Below are 21,977 nucleotides of genomic sequence, written 5' to 3'. Positions count from 1 at the left end.
AGGGACATGAAACACACAAGAGGTTAAAAGGCCCCTCCCTCGACCCCTACTCCAGTGATTTTTCAAGTACCATACCAGGATGGATGCAACTATTTTATTTGCTTTTCTACAAACCATGTTAACATCACAAGGTCGTTTAAGGAGGATCTAGGAAGGGAATGTAATGGGTGCTGTCATGAGGGACTCCTGGAAACCCTATTACTGGTAGGTCTAATGCCTACTTTCCAGGACGTCCCTCCTGACGGCACCAAACTACCAAAGTATACATTTTAGGGTGGGACTACAGCCTGGAGGACCTTCCTTCCAAAGGCCATATCCTGACCTGACAGAATGTCTAATGTCTAATTTGTAATGTTTGCAGAGGGTGCTTAAATTTGACCAAGTTGCAGCCTTTCAGATTTGGTCCACAGATGCCCCTGCTCTTTCTGCCCATTATGTGGACATAGCTCTGGTAGAATGGGCGCTAATATTCTCTGGAGATTTCCCCCAAGATGAATAGGCCAGCCTTATTACTGAAGTGACCCATCTCGCTAAGGTAGATTTTGTTGCTTTTTTCCCTTATGTTTTCCCTGAAACTGTATGAACAGGTTGGAATTTAAACGCCAGTCTTTTGTGACCTTTAGGTACTGTAGCACTGATCTCCTAACGTCTAGTGAATGGAAGGTCAATTCTTGATCATTTTTATAGTCCTGACAAAAAGAGGGTAGGACCACCTACGGATTCATATGGAAAAGTGTAACTACTTTTGGTAAGAATGCTGGATCTAATCTGAGGATAATATAGTCATCTAGGTATTTCAGATATGGGTCTCTGATTGAAAATGCTTGTATCTCTCCTACACGTCTCGCCGTGGTTATTGTGACCAGAAACAGTGTCTTAAGCGAAAGGAATTTTATGCTTGATTCCTCGATGGGTTCGAAGGGTTTGTTGCATAGACTCTTAAAGACTATGTTTAAGTCCCATGAAGGGACATGGGATTTAAATGTTGGTCTTAACCTTGTTGTGGCTTTAATGAATCTCTCCACCCATGGATGGTGGGCTAGAGGATAGTCCAGGAAGGCACTTAATCCTGCAATCTGTACCTTCAATGTGCTGGGTCTTAGACCTTTTTCAAACCCTGTCTGTAAGAATTCTAGGATTTTTGGAAAGTCTGGAATAGAACTCTCTGATGTTGGCTGATACTGAGAACAAAACCTTTTCCATATTTTTGTATATTTGGCCGAAGTCACTGGTTTCCTACTATTCTGCATTGTTGAGATTACCGCATCAGACAGGCCTCTAGATCTCAGTATCTGCCTTTCAGGATCCAAGCCAAAAGCTGGAGAGTTTTCACATCGGGGTGGTACACCGGGCCCTGGAACAGCAAATCCGTATCTCTGGGAGGATTATCGGATCTTTCAGGGACATCATTCTTAGTAAGGGGAACCAACTTCTCTTGGGCCAGAAAGGAAGGATTATTATTACCCTGACCCGGTCCTCCTGAATCTTCCTTAGTACTAACGGTATTAAGGGTAAAGGGGGAAATGCGTATGCCAGATCCATGTTCCATCTTTGGGATAAGGCGTCTATCCCTGCCGGCCTGTCCCCTGGATTGAGGGAAAATAATTTTTTGTAAAGTACTGATTTGTTTAGTGATTTTAGATTTATTATTGTGCGAAAACGGCCTCCGAGTTTCTTTATTGAGAAAAGACCTGAGTAATAACCTAGGAAGCGTTTTGTCATTGGTACAGGTATTACTGGTCCTGAATCCATGAGTTTTCTACATCTGTTAGCAGCCTTTTGGAGACCGGGTCGGACTGGGTCATCGTCAGATGCAATCTTCCCAGCGGGATCTGATCGAATTCTATTTTGTAGCCCTGAGCAATGGATTGGAGAATCCATGGGCTGTTGGTAACCTCCGTCCATGCTCTGTGGAAATGACGAGGTCTTCCACCCACTTTCCTTGCGTCATTTTCTGCATGTGCTAACACCTGTAGGGTATTCTGATCTCAAATGCTGGTAACGAGGTTTCTGAAAGGAAGATATCTTTTTAACTTTTCTTCTGGAAACCCTTTCTTATCGTCTGAAGCTTTCTCCAGGATCTCATCCAATACTGGACCAAAAACCAGGAGACCAGAAAAGGTAATGGCGCATAATTTGTTCTTGGATTGACTATCCCCCCGACCAGCTTTTTAACCATATTGCCCTTCTTGATGCTGTAGAAAGGGCTCCATTCCTGGCTGCGAATCTGATTGACTCTGCCGAGGCATCGGCAACAAAACCCGTCGCCATTTTGAGAAGTGGGATTGAGTTGAGGATCTCTTCTCTGGAAGTCTTCCTCTTTAGATGGTCTTCCAGCTGTTCCAGCCATATGCTCATAGATCTTGCTACCGAAGTGGACGCGATATTGGCTTTTATTATTGCCGCAGACATTTCCCAGGTTTTTTAAAAGAGACTGTCTGCCTTCCTGTCCATTGCATCTTTCAAAGACAGCGAGTCCTCAAATGGGATGGAAGTTTTCTTTGCTACTCTGGTAATCGGGATTTCAATCTTGGGAATCTCGTCCCATAATTTAATATCTTCCGGCTCGAATGGAAGGCGAGATTTGAAGCTTCTGGGAATGACAAGCTTCCTCTCTGCCTCCTCCCACTCTTCAAGAATCATTGCTCTAATATGACTATTAACCGGGAATACTTTATTCCTGCAGGTTCTCAACCCTCCAAACATTTCATCTTGTACCGAAGATGGTTGGTAAGTGTCCTCAATCTACATGGTATTTCTCACTGCAGATAAAAGAGTATCCGTATCTTCCCAGGAGAAGAGATTTTTTCTTCTCTTCTGGGGGAATAGCCATAGATCCTTCCCTATCCTAATCGGAGTCCGAGAAGACTGACAACTCCTCCCCTTCTGAACTGGATTCCAGCTCATGGCGTGGCCTTTTTTGACGGGGCGCACCCTGAGGAGCCTGCGGGGAAACTAAATCCGTAACCATACTCTGCACTTCCTCTCTCACTATAGCCCTTAAGGCCGACATGAAGGAGGAATGCTCCTCTTTAACCACTTTTGCAATACCAGTGGAGCATAGTTGTTTTCTGTAAGTGTCTGGTAGTTTTTTGTTACAGATGGCGCATCTCCTTTTCTTAGGAGCTGAAGTCATCGTGTCTTTTTTAGGCACCTCCTTATCCTAAAATGACAAGGAGCACAAGACTTTTACTACCATAGACAGGTGATCAGAGGGGAATGAGCTCAGAACTTACTTGGACTGGAGGTTCAGACATAGCCTCAGAGCGACCAGTGGTTAGATCCACCATTACTGGTGAACTGAATGAACTGAGAACCTTAGCACCATCCCCCCCCCCCCCTTTAACTAGTATCTCTCACCTGTCTTCCATCTGAATCATCAGAAAAAAGGCGTTCTCCCTTTTATTTTCAGTCTGGTGCCTTTTTTCAAACAGACCGGAAGTGCGTTCCACCGTGGAATGCACACCGGTTACTAGAGGTCGGCATGTCGCTCCCTCTGTAACCGGAAGTGGGGCTTCCACCATCTTGGCCGCACGCTGGAGCCGAGCACAGGGCTGCAGCCGCAGGAACTGAGAGCCCCCTCTGCGGGGGAGACAGATCCCTCTGGCGCTCACACCAGTCAAGGCCGAGGGACCGCTGGGGTTTCAGTCTACGGACTTCAGCAAGAGGGAGGGGAGGAATGCGAAGACCCCATCCCGATCCTCTTGCATCCGGATCTCAGGAACTACTTGAGTACTCCTCTTCTGTGTAGATCCCTGATAGGGACAGGAAAAACACTGGAGTAGGAGTGGAGGGAGGGGCATTTTAACCTCTTGTGTGTTTCCTGTCCCTATCAAGGATATGAAGGACAACCTCCTGATGGTGCTGTCAGGAGGAAAGTCCTGGAAATACAACCTTCTTTCTAATTACCTTGCGCTGCTGATACTCACTGTGAGTAGCGCTATCGGTGGCAGCTCACAAGCAGCACGTGACCCCCGGCTGCAGCCGGCGCTGACATCCGCTGACGTCACGACAAGATGCGGCTGCAGCCGGGAGTCATTAAAACACACTGTCATTTTTTTAAAAGTACCGGACAAGCCTTTTAAAAAAAATCTTCAAACTTTAATTTTGTATCAAAAAAAGTTAAAATTTCCACATGTTGGCGGAAAGACACTCTGACCAAATCAGAGTGTCTTACCGCCAACATGTGGAGATTTTATTTTATTTATAAAAAATAAAGTTTGAAGATTTTTTTTAACCGGAGGTGCCTTCCCACTTTATACTTTTGATATAATAACGTAATTACTGTTCAAGAAAACAAATCACCTGTAATCTCATATATATTCCTAGGCCTCGTTATAACCCAGCACTGCAGTAACTGCATTCTAGCCGCTTCTGTAATGAGCCGTCTAGATCGCATGTGATTTTTGAGGCTCATTTTAACCTCCACTGTAGACGGCTCACTAGTGAGGTGACTAGAGTAGAGTTGATCTTTTGAGTATCTCGCAGTAGCTTACCCTCTAGACTGTTTCAGTACCAAGGTGACTAGTATGGAGCTGCTGGAGCGAGGCCCTAAAAAATATCAACTAAGATTGGGTGGAGATTTGCGGGGAGGGTTGTGACAGTGATGGAGCAAAGCAAACAGAATCATCAAAATTGACATCACAAAAGTGACATAACTTAACTGGACATTCCTGTAATAATTTATGTCACTTCTGTGTTTACATTATGGAGACTGTCAGAGGCGCTCTTTTACGCCTCTCCCTGCCCACTCGTCACAATGTTGCTGCGGCCGGGACTGGTGGACAAACGGGAAAAGTCACATTCTGGCAAAACTGAATAAAAACTGAAGAGTGTAATATATTACATTACAAAAAGCGATAATAAAAATTTAATTTTTATTAATCAGGGAAAAAAAGATTTTGCCCAAATACATAAAATATATAACAATGTAAAAAATACATAAAATATATAACAGTGTAAAAAAATCATGTCAAAAATCATGTCTGACCTGTGATTTTTGCTCCATTAAAAACATGAGCAATTCCATAAAAAAAACATTAAAAAGCCAGAAGAGCAGACTACAGTGGACTCTATGGAGCTCTTGGAATCAACTCCGATCTAGTGGTTTCAGTGCTGAACTGTCTAGAGTGGAGTTGTTAAAATGAGAACCTCAAAACATCAACTCCGATGTAGATTTTTTGAGGGAATGGTGTCACCGGAAGGGGCGGAGACTCCTTAGTCCTGGTCAGATCTAATACCAGAGCACACAGCTGAGGTTGTGCTGAGGCTGCCAGTGATGAGGCTGTGTACACACAACCCTGAGTGGGCGGAGGTACAGCATACTGTAGCTGTGTGGAGATGAAAATCATGTGTCACGGGGTTACCGAGACAGTATGGAGCCAGGAGACCTCAGCGTCGGATGGCTCCTACTCCGGCTACGAGAAGAAGCACTTCTCCGTCACTTTAAATGTGTGTATTTCTTCTGGCAGAACAGGGCTGAAACAGCCATATTGGAAGTCTCTGTGCTCACAGCTGAGCTCAGTTAGCCACTCCCTTACCCTTTATAATCTGGGCTCTGATACTAATCCTTGTCAGAGATAGCTTTTGCTGCATGGCTAAGGAGGGAGTGGAGTTTCTTATGAGAAGGAGTGTTGGACGAATTACTTGTGACTGGTGTCTGGTTTGTATGCGTGTAATTCCTTATCCTTCTCTAGTTTGGTTTATTCCCCCTACCTTCACACCCCGATGTTTTCCTCTGTTAGATGAGAGTTAATATTTCATGTGCCTGGAGTTTTCTGTTAACCCCTGTCTGTGTAGCCCTGTTTGTCGGGTTGGTGTACTACGGTGCACAGTAGCTCCCCTCTTCCCCGGATGGGGGAGAAGAACAGACGGAGGGCTAACGCAGGAGTTAGGGCGAGGGCGGAGGCCCTGGCATCCTCATCTTCAGAGGTATCCTGGGGAATAGGGCGAGATAGGGCACCCCCTAGTGTTAGGGTCAGGGTAGGAGCCCCTAATCCCTGGTCACCCGACAGCTGTGTCGTGACATCATGGCTTTTAATTTTTTTACAAATAGAAATAAGTATGTGTCTAAGGTTGCATTTTGGGGGCATAAAAAGTGCATCATGTGACTACTTGAGATTGCATGTCCTTCTGAAGCTGCATGCACGGGGCTGCTTGTTGTGGGCTTGCACAGGGCAGGGGTCATGTTAGGGGGCTTTCACAGGGAAGCTGGCATGTTGGGGGGCTTGCAAAGGGAAGCGGGCATGTTGCTTGTTGCAGGGCTTTCACAGGGAAGGGGGCATGTTGCTTGTTGCAGGGCTTTCACAGGGAAGGGGGTCATGTTGTGGGGGGTCTTAACCCTTTCACCCCCGAGGGTGGTTTGAACGTTAATGACCGGGACAATTTTTACAATTCAGACCACTATCACTTTATGAGGTAATAACTCTGGAATGCTTCATCGGATCCCACTGATTCTGAGACTGTTTTTTCATGACATATTGTACTTCATGATTGTGGTAAAATTTCTTCTAAATGACTTGCGCTTATTTGTAAAAAAAAAAAAAAATCGGAAATTTGGTGAAAATTTAGCAATTTTCAACATTTGAATGTTCATGCCCTTAAATCCGAGAGATATGTCACTCAAAATAGTTAATAACATTTCCCACATGTCTACTTTACATCAGCACAATTTTGGAACCAACATTTTCTGGAAGTGTTAAAAGTTGACCAGCGATTTCTCAGTTTTCCAACAAAATTTACAAAACCATTTTTTAGGGACCACATCACATTTGAAGTGACTTTGAGGGGCCTTTATGACAGAAAACACCCAAAAGTGACACCATTCTAAAAACTGCACAACTCAAGGTGCTCAAAACCACATTCAACACGTTATTAGCCCTTCAGGTGCTTCACAGGAATTTTTGGAATGTAGAAGAAAGAAATGAACATTTAACTTTTTTCACATTGTCTCTTCAGAGAGGAAGAAGACTAGAAGTCTAAATGTTACTTTAGACCCCAATTTTTTTTTAGTTTGGCAAGGGTATCAGGAAAAAATGGACTGCAAAATTAGTTGTGAAATTCCTCCTGAGCACGCCGATACCCCATATGTGGGGGAAAACCACTGATTGGGTACACGACTTTTTGAATGTAAAATTTGCTAGAATAATTAGAGGATGCCATGTTGTGTTTGGGAAGCCTCTGATGTGCCTAAACAGTGGAAACCCCCCCACAAGTGACAACATTTTTGGAAACTAGACCCCCTCAGGGAACTTATCTAGATGTGTGGTGAGCATCTTGAACCCCCAGGTGCTTCACAGAAATTTATAACATTGAGCTGTAAAAATAAAATTTTCACATTTTCCAACAAAAATGTTTTTCGGCCCCCAATTTTGCATTTTCACAAGGGTAAAAGGAGAAATTGCACCATGCAATTTGTTGTGCAATTTGTCCTGAGTAAGCTGAACACCACTGTTTGGGCGCACGGCAGGGTTCGTAAGGGAAAGAGCGCCATTTGACTTTTTTGAATGTAAAATTTGCTTGAATAATTAGCGGACGCCATGTCACATTTGGAGAGCCCCTGATGTGCGTAAACAGTGGAACCCCCCCACAAGTGACACTATTTTGGAAACTAAACCCCTCAAGGATTTTATCAAGGTGTATAGTGAACATTTTGAACCCAGAGGTACAACACAGAATTTGATAACATTAGGTCATCATATTGGATAAGTTGTCATTAGTCTTGAGTGCAAGTGCTCGCTTACTTGAGTTTGCATCAGGTACTCAGGTATGCACCATGTATCGCGGGTGCTCGAGTGACATGCTCGAGTCCCTGCCCTGCATGTGTCATGGTTATTAGACACGACAAAAAAAAATGTGGGGATCGCTCGTGCATGGCAGGCAATCCCCGTGTGTTTCTTTGGCTATATAACAGCTGCTAAACATATGGGGCGGAGGTCTTGAGAATATCACTTGAGCACCCGCGATACTTGATGCAAACTCAAGTAGCGAGCACTTGCGCTCAACACTAGTCGCCATATCGTCGTCATTTTTTTTTCTTTACTTTTGAAAAAATCCCAACCCCAACACAACTCTAATACAACCCCAACCCTAACCCTAGAGTTTATTTTTTACGCCATTCCTCGTGCGGTATAAGTGATTAGACGACTTTATTCTTCGGGTCGGTGCGATTACAGCGATACCAGATTTATATCGGGTTTTTATGATTGACAGCTGTCACACACTAAAAGACACATTTTTCTGCAAAGACTAGTTTTTGCCTCGCCATATTTTGAGAGCTATAATTTTTCCATATTTCGACAGTCATGTGATGGCTTGTTTTTTGCGGGACAAGTTGACGTTTTTATTGGTACCATTTTCGGGCACATGACATTTTTTGATTGCTTTCTGTACCGATTTTTGGGAGGCAGAATAAACAAAAACTAACAATTCCGGAATTTTTTTTTTTCTTTTTAAATAGTTCCGTGTGTGGTAAAATTGATAACGCAGCGTTATTCTTTGGGTCAGTACATTTACAGCGGTACTACATTTATATCTTTTTTTTGTTTTGGCACTTTTACACAATAAAAACTATTTTATAGAAAAAAAAGAATTTTTTTGTATCGCTTTATTCTGAGAGCTATAACTTTTTTATTTTTAGGCTGATGGAGCTGTATGGTGGCTTGTTTTTTTGCGGGACAAGATGACATATTCAACTGTACCATTTTTATTTGCAATTAGTCTTTCTGATCGTGTTTTACTGAATTTTTTATTTGGCAGCATGATGCTAAAGCATCGTTTTTTGCTTCATTTTTTTTTTTACCGTGTTCACTAAAGGGGTTAACTAGTGGGTCAGTTTTATAGGTCAGGTCGTTTCGGATGCCGCAATACCACATATATATACTTTTATTGTTTTTTTTTCATAATATTTATTTATGGGTACAGTATATATATTTTTTATTGCCTGTATAGCATAGGGATGCAGCAGCATCCCTGTGCTATACAGCCTGTCAGCGCTGCACAGGGAGAAATTACTTTGATCGCGCACTGCGCACTTGCTGTCTGGTGAACCGGATGTTGTCATGACGTTGTATATTTGAGGGCCTTAGAGGGAATCTGTCACCCCCCCCCCTCCCCGGCACATATCTGACCTCTAATATGGGCATACAGGTGATAGAAATGTGAATCTATACTTACCTGTATGTCCCATATTAGAGCTCTACTTGCTTTGTAATACTGAAGCTTTTTATTAAATTAGTTTTGACAAGCTTCGCGTCCGTGGGACGCCAAGAAATCCTCGCCTATTAGCTTAATTTCCATATCCCCCCCTCCCCTGCACATCACAGGGCCCTGTGATGAGTAGTTCCCGGCTGGATCCCGCGCCTGCACAATTTACCCTGTACGGAAGGCGCTCTTCTTCCGGCAGTCTGTGTAGCCTCGTGAAGCAGGAAACTTGTGCGCAGGCACTGGGAAGGCAGAGGGACTCTGGTTTTGTCTCTCACTCCTGAGAAAAAATACTGGCTGAATACTGACCAAATACTGATAGTATTTTTTCTCAGGAGTGGGAGCCAAAACCAGGTGAGGAACAATCAGAGAAAAGGTATAATAGGAACAAGTGCACCAAATCTGCATTTATCACCCACTCCTGGTTTTGGCTACCACTCCTGAGAAAAAATACTGACCAAATACTGATAGTGGGGTCGTGGCCTTAGACAGTTCTGCGTGCACAGAAATCATGAAACACTGTACAGCAACTCCGCTCTAGTCATCTCTGTAGTGAGACAGCTAGAATAGAGTTGCAGTACGGAGGTTGTTCTTATAGACAGTACAGTGTGCCCAGAAATCATGAACCTCTGTACAGCAACTCTGCTCTAGTCATCTCTGTAATGAGGTGCTGGGGAAGAATGGGGCCGGGCACAACAGGCAGGCAAGTAGCAATTACCTGACTGTTAGTGCTTAGGCACATTTTTTTGTTTTTCATAAAGTCCCGGATATTTCCTTTAATGGAGAGTGAGAGGGAGAAAATCTCGGCAATTTGGTGCATTTTTTTTTAAATGAATAAAATAAGTTTTAGCATCGCTTTTCATAATATAAAAAATTACACATAACTATGATTGTTCAGTTTTGATAGAATTCAAATTTTCCTGTATGTCCACACGTCTCAGCTGTCAGGGAGATATTAAGAAAATATGAACCATTTCTTTCAAACCCCTCTTCACCCCGCCCTTATCCACCATTTGTCACAAGAGAGCTGACAATCTAAAGAGCGATCTGTCTGCAAATGATCACCTACAGCAGAAGTGACGTGTAAAGCTATAACCTAATTAAAATGCAAGGGTCTTTCTCCCTGGCAGAGGCAGGGGCAAACTAAACACAGACCTGCGAAATAGACACCTCTAGCAGATGGGCAGAGATTGAAGAAAAGAGGAAATAGCTCGTTAGGCTTCAAACACCCTCGCAAATAATCAGAACAATTCCCAGCCACAAGTTCCCAGGACATCCGGCGCCGATACGAAATATAGAATGTAGCGCCGGCGTCCCTGCCCTCTGCTAGGCAGGGACGCTGTTCCCCTCACCCCTCTGCTCTGAGCCCGGCGTCCTCCTCCCGCTCTGCTGGCAGCGCGCGCTCCTTCCCGGCCACTGTGCTTAGGGCGCGCGCGCGCGCTCCCTCCCTCTTAAAGGGGCCGCGCAGTCCTAAGGAGTCCCCGGCCAATGGCCGGAGGACTTCACCATATTTAAGGCACCTCCTCCAAAATGGAGGTGCCCGAGCAATGTTGTTGCACTGTTCACTACTCTGCTTCAGCCCTCAGGTCCCGTTGCCAGTTACCTGCCAGATTCCTGCCAGTTTGCTGTCTGATTCCTGATATTCCGCTTACCTGCCTGCTAGCCAGAGGTCCGACGGTCTGCCTTCCGACTCCTGTCAGTCTGTCTATGGACCAGCTTGCCCGCTCACCTGGGAGCGCACATCTGCTACCTGCCTGCTAGCCTACCTGGAGGCTCCGCCGTCACGTGCTGTGACCACCCGCCTGTCCAGAGACTCCTGCCCGCTCACCTGGGAGCGCTCATCTGCTGCCTGTCTTCTAGCCTACCTGGAGGCTCCGCCGTCACGTGCTGTGACCACCCGCCTGTCCAGAGACTCCTGCCCGCTCACCTGGGAGCGCTCATCTGCTGCCTGTCTGTTGGTCTACCTGGAGGCTCCGCCGTCACATGCTGTGACCACCCGCTTATCCAGAGACTCTCGCCTGCTCACCTGGGAGCTCACATCTACCATCTGCCTGCTAGCCTACCTGGAGGCTCAGCCGTCACAGGTCATACCAACCCTTTACCCAGAGACTGCCCCGGTCACTTGCCGTGACCTCCTGCCCGTTCATCCAGAGACTGCCCCGGTCACTTGCCGTGACCTCCTGCCCGTTCATCCAGAGACTGCCCCGGTCACTTGCCGTGAACTCCTGCCCGTTCATCCAGAGACTGCCCCGGTCACTTGCCGTGACCTCCTGTCCGTTCACCCAGAGACTGTCCCGGTCACCTGCTGTGACTGCCTGCCCGTCTTCCCTGGTCGCCACCCGCTCCCTTACAAGGACCGCCCCCTTGTATAGTAGCTCAGAGGTTCCGCCTCCCAGACCCGTTACATAGAATAGCTCAAGTTCCAAACTTCTGATAATGACAGGACCTATATTTTTTAGTGGCAGGTTCAGCCAAGGAACAATATGCTTATTTTTCCATAGCTGTGAGCTCCTCCGGGGAGCGGTAATGCAAAAGTACCAGAATAACGTATCGCAGCTACGCCATGCGTGGTCTCCAAAGAAAGGTAAATTCATAACGGAAAATATGGCATCGCTTGCAAGCTTCTGTGAGCAACCAGGGATAAAATATCTAACTTCCGCGATAACTTAATAAAAACATGAAGGGTGGAGCCCGAGCCCACATGTTGTCATCACAGAGATGTGTGGGCTGGTCTCCCCCTTTGGCATAAAAGAGCCAACTGAAGAGTGATCCATATTCATTGCCAGGGAGGTATAGATACTATAAGCAACGGATCGCATTCGATAATGCTCAAATTAAATCGGGGAGCCCGTCCTCCAGCTATACTGATTCGTCTCTGCGAACTCTATAATAAGTTTCTTCTGTAATCCTGTTTATTTTATGTAACTGTCTATTCTGTACTGTAAAAGTCCATTTGTAAAATCTTTGTATATTTTTCCTAAACATTGCCTCCCTTTTTGATTAAATGTAAAATTTAATAGCTCTGTTTCTTTTGCTCTGTAATCGTTCCCTGTCCCGAAGCCATATACGCTACCAGAAAGCAGGCGTCTGGCCAGGGCTGTATTATAGTTCAAACATCGGCCGGTAGTGGCAGAGAATAATAATAATTGGGCTATCGTGAAGCTGGCAGTAACCGTACGGGGCGTGTACACATATTCCATGCTTTGGAATCCGCAGGTGTGATGCCATACGCTTTCTGCTCGTTTGCCGATAGCTACGTAGTGAGCAGTCGGAATCATGTACTCGTAAATCCCTGACGAAATCCGGACAGACTGACGGCAACGGTGAGATATTGCGTGATCTCCCCTGTCACTGTGGAATCCCTGACATCAGCCATCATAATTTACATCACAAAAGTGGCATAAATTACAACAGAAATGTTCTCCAGTGACCCTGGACATTTCTGAAATAATTTATAATATATGTCTATCTATAATATAATGCTAGATGTGTAAGTCTGACCGAGTGTGTCTTCAACAAAATGGCGCCGGACAGCACGGCATTGGCACGCATGGACTCCAGCGCTATTTTGTTGAAGACAGTCTGAAAATATGTCTTCACTAAAATGGCGCCGGATATTGTGCTGTGCAAGTGCTGATTCCTGTGCTGTGGACATGACTGGTTGACAAATGAGAAGTCACATTTTGGCAAAACAATAATCAGCGATGAGTGTAAAAAAAAATCATGTCTGACCTGTGATTTTTGCTCCATTAAAAACATGAGCAATTCCATAAAAAAGCATTAAAAAAACAATAAAAAGCCAGAAGATGAGTCTAGACTGCGGAGTGTATGAGCAGCTCCTGGAATCAGCTCCGATCTAGTGGTGTTAGTGCTGAACTGTCGGATTACAGAGGGGATTACTGAGCCCCCCAACTCCAGCAACTCGGATCTCCTCTCCTCAGCACTGACCTGTCTAGAGTGGATTCACTCCGATCTAATCGCTTCCCTGGGCCCAGTGCTGCACTTCCGGCCAGACGTGCTGGTCGCCTAGTTACCAGCTGCAAACAATATGGCGGTGCAGCATGAGCGGTCCACTGGCCACATTAGGGAGATCTCGGAGGAATAAGAGCCTCGGCGGCCAGCAGATGTCCCAGGGCGTTCCCACAGCGGAGCTATCGGGGACCCCCCAGAAGACGATGACCGGAGCGGCCAGAGCCGGGTAGCTGCAGCTTGGCGTCACTTCCCTGCACACTCCTCGCGTCTTGGTAGCGCCAGTCCTCAGTATTTCTTTCTTTACTCCTAGGAGGAGAGCTGCCCCATTTAAAGACAATGCTACACACCTAGGTAAGTCTCCAGACAGAGCAGCAGTGGACAGTTGCATGACCAGCTGCTCCCTGTATTGCAGAATGTTACCTTGTTATGGAGTTAAAAAAATATAGAAAATGCCAGTAAAAAAGCTGAAAAAACTACTGCCAAAAACCCCTGGCTCAAGTAACAACAAAGAAAAACACTTAGAGAGATGCTTGTGAAAAAAAACACTGCTGTTTGCTGAAGAGTCTTCTTGAAAAACAAGCTAGTTTCCTCCACCTGAAAGAAAACCTGGGCAGACCAGCCATGACGCAGGAGAGACCTCATAATCAGGTTTCTTTCTTACTTTAACACTTGTTACATTTATTCCTTAAAGAAACAACTGATACCTTGATCTCTTACAGTAGCTACTTATTCTATGCATTAAGCCCTGCCATTGGCCTCCATTGTTAGATCCCTAATGGCCATCTTTAGATCCAATGTTGGCATTGAGGGGGCGCAGATGGACCGACGTAAGGGAGCCTCTTCCTGTCTGATGTTCCTGTTGTTGTATATAAAAATATATAATATTAGTGCTGGACAGGCAAAGCTTGAAGTATGACAGGCAAAGCTTGAAGTATGATACATATAATCATATTTAATATGCAATCAGATTTACATATGTACATTGCATTCCCTTTTATTTTCTGTCTGTCAGTTGTAAGTCTTCCATCCGGCAACAGTTTTTCTCAACAGAAGACACATGCCCTTAGGAAGGAACAAGGTGGTAATCTTGAGAAAGATATATACAGTAATAGATTTCTAAGATTTGATTATGTGGCTGAGCTGTTGACAAGAATTGGCATTTTATTACAGGTTTAAGTGACTTTGATCTATTAAGTAGCACTGTGAGAAGAGTGAGTGAGTTGGAGAACAGAGTGAAACTACAAGTACAAGAAATTCAACTAAAGGTTTGATGTGCTCAGTGTTCTGTAACCTTACCTGCCAGAACAGAGTCATTAGGTAGAGCGGGACAACTTCTGTAAAGCAGAAAGTTTCAGGCCCTGATTCATCATTTTGCATTTTTTTAAAGGGAATCTGTCAGGTGATGCATGCTGACCAGACCATGGGCTGTGTGTATTAGCCGCTGGCTGGACAATCACAGCCAAGTATGTTTGTCTCTGAAGCGCTAGGGTGTTTCAGAGAAAAACATACTTTTAGTAGCTTCCAGGGACAGTGCCACACTATTTACTAATCGTACAGGCAAGTTCCCAGCTGCTTCTCCCCACCCACTGACATGCGCACACAGGCAGAGATTTGTCAGTCACTGTCAGTGGGCGGAGTGAAGCCGACAGGGACTCGTCTGTACGACTAGTACACAGTGTGGCTCGCTCCAGGGCAGCTACTAAAAGCATGCCCGTGGTTTGGGCAGCATATATCAGCTGACAGGTTCCCTTTTAAAGTCACTTTTCTTTTGTCCTGTGGTATTCGTTGTTGTTTGTTTGTGTTTTGCGTCACATTCTTCAAACTATCACACACAATTCATCTATTTTACACAAAGTCAAAAATCACAATTTTGGCTTAATCTTTTTTGTGACTTTTTAGCGCCACAAAAAGTCACACGTTTCATAAAATGGCACAAAATTGCACCAAAATAACTGGCGTACATAAAATCTCAAGTCGAGGGCTAGAGTACATTTGCACTAAGTTTTACTGCTTTTTCAAAAGTTGCAATTGATGGATCAGCTGAAAACATCTGGAAATCCAAAACTCTGCAAGCATCGGCGAACATAAGAAAAGACAAGCAAATTAAAGGAATAATTAGGCACAAATGTAAAACTGAAGGAAAACTCAAAAACTAGATGTCATGATTCACAGGATTTGTGCACACACGACGCTGATTACTCACTATGTCGCTATCGGCAAGCGTACACTTCTCCGGATTCCAATGTATGGACCTGCCCACACAACCCCTGTCATGACTTCACGTGGGCCAGGCTCCATCCTTCATATTTTTATTAAAATATCTAACTTCTGGGATAACTTAATGCTGGTTGATCGCAGAAGCTTGCAATTGACACCATATTCTTTATTACGAATTTACCTTTCCTTAGAGACTACACATGGTATAGCTGCAGTCCGTTATTTCGGTACATTTGCGCCACAGCTCACCAGAGGGGCATACAGCTACGGAAAAAGATGCATATTGTGCCTTAGCTGACCCTGCCGCTAAAAATATGTGCTTAAAAGCCTAGAGTTTGCAGATGGCTATTGTGAGTAGTGTTTGAAGCTTAATCGAGCTGCATCCTCCTCACCCAGGTGTAAATTTATCACAGGCCTGTGCCACTTGAGTTTTCTACCTCTCCTGTGTGCTGCGATTTGCATAGAGCTTTGTTAACTCTGACAGATGGTTGATAGGGGAGGGGAAAAGAGAGGGGCTTCTTTTGTACTGTTAGTTGCATACAGACAACTCAGTTGGATTGTCACCTGTTCTCCTTTGACAAATATAGAGGAGGGGGAATGAGGGGTTTGGAAAAATTCTTAATATTTTTATGACACTAGACAAAGTGGCTCAAATACAAAGTTGAAAGTGTTGCCCAAACTGATTTGTAAAACCACTGGATACTGGAGTTTGATACAACTTGCATTAATGTGAGGTGACTTATATTTTAGGATCAAGAAATTGCTGCCTTGGAACAGAAGATTAAGAAATTACAAACATGGAGGACAGGTTGTTTGTTTAGTCATATCTATGAATATGGGCGACTGATGAGGGTATTGACTAGCCTTCTATTTATAGACCATCCACAAGGAGGAAAGCAAGTTCAAGAGCTTGGGAAAAAATGCCAGGAACTGCAGAAGAAAGTAGATGAGATGGAGGTATGTCTATCAATGTTCCTGTTCCTCTAGCCCAGTGTTTCCCAAACTCCAGTCCTCACTGCCCCCACCTGTGCAATACTACGGAAATCCTGAAATCATGATGGGGGGCGTGAGGATGGGGTTTGGGAAACACTGATATAGTCTTACAGCATTGTTTTTTATGTGTGGAATCCAATAGACATTATTCAAAGAAAAACATCTTATTATACTTATAAAGGACTTTTCATCAATTTATTTGTGCTGAACTAGACAGACAATGTAATAATATTGTGCTGCAGAGTGGAATAAAATGTTTTCATTTTGCTAAATGTTGCTTCTCCATTGTGGAGATATTAGCAATCAAAATACTTGGCACCTAGTCAGTTAACTTTTAAGTCCAAGTAGATGTTATTACATATTTTTCAAAAAGGAAGGGAACCCCCTCCCCCCACCACCACCATAGCTTAGAGCATGTGGCAACAGCTTTTCCCTTCCCCTTGTGCCAGAGGTGTATCTAGGTTTTCTGGCACCTGGGGCTAGAATTCAATTTGGCTCCCCTTTCCATCCCAAGTACATATGCGATTTGCACACTTAGTCACGTGCCAACAAGCTGCTCTCCCTAATTCTCTCAATGTTCAATGAAAAGAACAGAGAAGAAGCAAGAGAAGCTCGTTGTCACATGACCCCAAGTATGAAAATCGCATATGAGGGAAGTAGCCATGTGATGACTGCTGGAGCCAGCAAGCAGAGCTGAATCCTGACAGTGAGGATATTACATGCTGTTAGGATTGGCATGCTACAGGGCTTTATTTTATAATTAAAGGGCTTGTCCAGGTTTGAGATAAAACTCTGCAGTCACTCTATGTGACTGTAGGCTTCTGAATTCTCACTGCAAACTTTTAAGATTGTTGCGATTTGTATACTTCTGGCCACATTCCGACTAGACGTCCGGCCTCGCTCAATTCATTTTTATTGAGTGTGACCACATGTATGCAAATCGATGGCCCCAGAGAATCCTGACAGCGTGCAGTGCGCACTGTGAGAATTCAGAAGTCTGCAGTTACTTGGAATGAATGCTTACTCATCACATACTTGGACAACTCCTGTAATGCTCCTAACATAAATAAAAAGAATGAGAATTAGTCAGTATCACAAGAAATATTTATAGATGACGTTGTTTCTGATTAGAGTCGTTCTCTTTCTTTTCATCTTCATCTTGTCCAGACTCCATGATAACTTTTCTCATCCACAGCTCATCTCTGCAGACTTCCATCTTCTCCGGTCTTCTGCCGCACATCCCTACTCAATGCCCTTAAAAATAGCAGTGTCATTATAAAGATCCTGAATAAAATATCTGCCCCACACTGAGCCACTGAAAAATTAATTTCCCCTCACTATATTTCCTGCACAAAATATAACCCACACACTGTCCCTCTTATGGTACATGCCCTCTCCTTTCCCTACTGGGCCTCCTTGTCACACTGTCCTTTCACATTGTGTCCGGCCCTATAGGGCCCAGTCTCTATACTGTGCCCCTTCATCACACTCCCCCCTTCTTGGCTTACTGTCCCCTCCTGGCTGTGCTCTTACACTGTCCTCCCATGTTACCCTCCCCCCATACTATTCAGTCTTTTTTTTGTGCACACTCACTTTTCTCCCCCCATACTGTCGCCGCACACTATTCCCCCTCCCTCCTCATATGGTCTCCTCTCACCCCCTCCCTGCTAATCATACTGTCTCCTCATATTTTTACTCCCTTACTCTCCATACTGCCTCCTCACACATCCCCCCCCCGACTCCCCGTACTGTGCCCGCACGCATCCCCTCACCCTCGCTCCCCATACATGTCTGCATACATTTTTCCCCTTGCTACTCATACTGTGTCCAGACCCATCCACCTACTTTCTCCCAATACTGTGTCTGGATACTTTACCCCTTCGCTCCCCATGCTGCGTTCACACCCATCCTCCCAATTCTGCCTGCACCAATCCCCCCCACTCACGATACTGTGTTGGCACCGACCCCCCCCCCCCCACTAAACATACTGTGTCCGCACCCTTCCTATCTTACTGTTTTCTCATACATACCCCCCCCCCCATCTCCCCACTTGCTGTTTATACTGTCTTCAAATTTTTCCCACTCCCCATATTGTGTCTGTGTAGCGTCAGCATCTCTGCCTCCTGCTCACAGCAGAGACGCCGCTCCCCTTACTGCCGCTGCCCTGGTCCGGCATCCTCCTTCTTGCTCCCACGCCGTGTCTGCCCGGGGTGCGCGTACCGCGCGCAGATCCCCGGGCACTGTTCTTAAGGATCGCGCGCGCTCCCTGTTTCTTAAAGGGGCCCCATGTGCCGTCCTAAAATGTCCCCGGCCAATGGCCAGAGGACATCTGCTGTACTAGGCACCTCCTCCAAAATGGAGGTGCCTGTGCAATGTTGTAGTTTTTGTCTAAACACTCTCTCCAGTCCTCAGGTCACTGTGCTGCCCACCAGCCTGTCTATCAGCCGTGCTTGCCAGCCTGTCAGTCTGCCTGTCTTCCTGCGCTGCCTGCTTGCGTACCAGCCATACTCATCTGCCATACCTGTCCGCTTAGACTGCCAATCCCGTGGGAGTTGCCTGCTCTCTCGAGGTCGGTCCCAGAGTGGCACCTGGTCTACCTTCCCGGTCCCTCCTTGGCTCACGGAGTCGACTAAGCCGCCATGTAGCAAGCGTCGGTCCTGGTAGGCTCTTAGTTATGCTCCTACCACAGCACAGTAGTTCCACCGTACGGACCCGTATCAGTCTGCACCTGTACCTTCTTTGCTCACCAAACTTGTGTCTTCAAATCTCCACCACCCCCCCCACACTAAATGTTATATATATATATATATATATACATACATACATACATACATACATACATACATACATACATACATACATACATACATACATACAATCTCTCCCTGCACATGACATGATCACACCTGCTGAGAGAGAAAAAGCAAAGGGTAGAGCAGGCACCAAGCAATAGTAAATAATCAAATATAGAGGCAGTGTATTGAAAACATCGTAGAAATTTTATTATAGAAAAGACATACAGCACCACTTAGTTAAAAAGTACAATTAAAAAACATGAGACAAGAAAAAACGCATGGACAAAAATAACCCTCTAGAAAGTTCTAACATGTGAATCCAATATAATGTGCATACAGATATATACATCAGAGAATATATGGCACAAATATAATGTGAGATCCAATGATCCTGGTAGTACAAACAGACTGCTATAATAAGCCCTCTGGATGATCTGTATGACGTAGGTATAGTATAATATAAGATTCAATAATCCTAAGAATGCGAGCAGATTACTGTGATGAGCCCTCTAAATAATGAATAGAAATGTCACTATAATAATGAATTCTAACCTCAGGGAAGAGTATACCCTCCCAAAAATAAGTGCATATCTATCAGAAAAAAATCTAACAGAGAGGCTACATGAATCAATCAAAAAGTATGATACTAACCATGTGGGTTCACACTGGAATACAGGGGATGTCGCCGATGCGTAACCCTACGCGTTACGCCATTAGGTCCTGGCTTCCTCAGGAGTATAAAGTATAGATCCCAAATATCTCATATATATACACCTCCAAACACCACCACCACTCTTGAACACACCAATTGGTCAAACAAGAGAACAAGTAAATGTATGGATCAAATCCAGATAGACAGGCTGCCCTTTGGCAATGAGTCCACTATAGGGGCTGTACAGGCTTCAACACCAGGTTTTGTGAGTAATCCTTTCATGCTCCATTAAGCCTATAGGGGTGAAATGTCTAACACATGTGGAATGTCTAGCACGTGTATAGTTTGCGTGCGTGCCACGCTGGAGCGCATAATGATCAGCTGGGTGGTCTGGGAGTGATGTAATCCTATGCATCACAGTATGCTTTTCACGCTGGAGTGCAAAGCTGAAATGATATCCTCCCCCCTGCCTACCTGCCTGTCAGCCTGGAGCACACAAATGAGATACATGTCGGGGGAGGAGACATCTCCCCCCAGGATGCTTGCCAGTGTGGAGCGCATAAAGGAAGTAAATGCGGGGGGAGGAGACATCTCCCCTCCTGTCTGGTGTCAGAATCAAGCAAACAAGTGAAGTGCATATCCAGAGAGGAGACATTAACCCTTCAGCCTGCTTGCAAGGAAAGCCAGAAATCAGTGGATCTATCAGCTAATTATAAGTGAAGAAGTGTGCCACAACAGAATGCTGTGGCACACTGAGCCAGAGAGATCCAAGCCTGAAAGGGGCATAAATAGCCCCATATTGCACATCTCAGCATGGAATACAAAATAAGAAATAAAGGGAATGACAAGAAAAAACTCTGGGAATCAAACTGCAAGAAGATCCTAAGAGGAAATGTTGATCATATTTTATCAGTGCAATAATCCACTACAGATATCAATAAAATATTGAAAAAATACATAAACATGTGTATCAAATCATATTCAATAAATTGAGATATTGATAAATATTTGGATCGGATTTCAAAAAAGATATCCACACCAAAAACGTAATCAGTACTGATTGAACCCCAAGATGCTAACGTTTATAAAAACCCGTAAACAGTAACTCTTCATTTATACCCTTTGGAGACACACAGTCCATCATATATATCCATCGAGACTCTAAGCGTAGCAATGCTGGTGCAGCATCACCCCCTCGAATATTTGGTGAGAGTCGATCCAAACCGTAAATCTTTGTTCCAATAATCTTACATCGATGAAATTGTAGATAGTGCATAGCTACGGTAGAGATTTGTTTTTGTGCTTTGAGATGGATTTCTGCCAAGGCGATATTGGACAAATGTTGTTGTATCCGTTTGCGTAATTCTTGTGAAGTTTGACCTATATACACGAGAGAACACGGACAGACTAGGGCATAAATAACATTTTTAGTCCGACAATTGATGACATTTTTCAGTTGAAATTCACATTTGTCCATCGGGTTAACAAATATATAGGTGGAAGGCATATATGGACATACATTGCAGCCTCCGCAGGCATGGGACCCCTTGGGGACTATCCCTCTATTTAGTTTCACTGTTGGTCGAACAAAATGACTCCTGACCAGCTTGTCCTTGAGGCTTCTGGCTCTCCTTGCGGATAGTGATGGTTTAGTAGATACAAGATCTTGGAGTTTGGGTTCAGACAATAGAATAGACCAATTTTTCTGTAATATACATTGAAGATCCATCCACTGATTGTTATAGTCAGTTATTAGACGAGAAGCAGAGTCCTCTTTTTTTGGTCTAGGTTGCAACAAATTAGACCTTTCCAAATTTTTGGTCTTGTTCCATGCGGTATTAAGAGTTTTTTTTTGGATACCCTCTTTCTTTTAGACGATAGGTTAAATCATTAGCCTGTAACATAAAATCATCGGTGTTACTGCAATTTCCTTTGGTCCTAATATATTGGCTATATGGAATACCACGTTTGAGATGTGGTGGGTGGAAACTGCTGTAATGTAAAATGCTGTTTGTTGATGTGTCCTTACGGAACAGATTCGTCCGAAAATGTCCATCTTCCAATGTGAGTTTCACATCAAGAAAATCAATATTTACTGCTGCAATTTTGTGAGTAAGATGTATATTGAGTTCATTGGTATTGAGCTG

The 21,977-nt window shown here is 44.5% G+C and overlaps 1 protein-coding gene and 1 long non-coding RNA gene across 6 annotated transcripts in view; one reads left to right on the top strand and one right to left on the bottom strand.

Annotated features, from left to right (window-relative positions):
* LOC141192316 (uncharacterized) overlaps positions 1 to 13,429 on the bottom strand; it is a 110,947-nt gene extending 97,518 nt beyond the window's left edge. For 2 of the 3 annotated variants that reach the window (XR_012265869.1, XR_012265867.1), the window contains exon 1: positions 13,150 to 13,429. This is a non-coding gene — a long non-coding RNA (uncharacterized lncRNA). Of the gene's footprint in view, positions 1 to 12,933 lie in introns of all 3 variants that reach the window. The other variant, XR_012265868.1, reaches the window with a different exon arrangement.
* The window catches only part of UBXN11 (UBX domain protein 11), a 59,440-nt gene continuing 50,654 nt past the window's right edge, over positions 13,192 to 21,977 (top strand). For 2 of the 3 annotated variants that reach the window (XM_073661800.1, XM_073661799.1), the window contains exons 1-6: positions 13,193 to 13,399; positions 13,484 to 13,524; positions 14,186 to 14,251; positions 14,344 to 14,438; positions 16,141 to 16,198; positions 16,268 to 16,347. In XM_073661800.1, coding sequence (XP_073517901.1) covers positions 13,263 to 13,399; positions 13,484 to 13,524; positions 14,186 to 14,251; positions 14,344 to 14,438; positions 16,141 to 16,198; positions 16,268 to 16,347 — 477 coding nt within the window. In that variant the 5' untranslated portion in view covers positions 13,193 to 13,262. Of the gene's footprint in view, positions 13,400 to 13,483; positions 13,525 to 14,185; positions 14,252 to 14,343; positions 14,439 to 16,140; positions 16,199 to 16,267; positions 16,348 to 21,977 lie in introns of all 3 variants that reach the window. The other variant, XM_073661801.1, reaches the window with a different exon arrangement.

The sequence above is a fragment of the Phyllobates terribilis genome, unplaced genomic scaffold (genome assembly GCF_046119375.1).
Source record: "Phyllobates terribilis strain yellow unplaced genomic scaffold, ASM4611937v1 Scaffold_57__1_contigs__length_8443340, whole genome shotgun sequence".
Taxonomy (NCBI): Eukaryota; Metazoa; Chordata; class Amphibia; order Anura; family Dendrobatidae; genus Phyllobates; species Phyllobates terribilis.
This window is presented reverse-complemented; position numbering and strand designations above follow the sequence as displayed.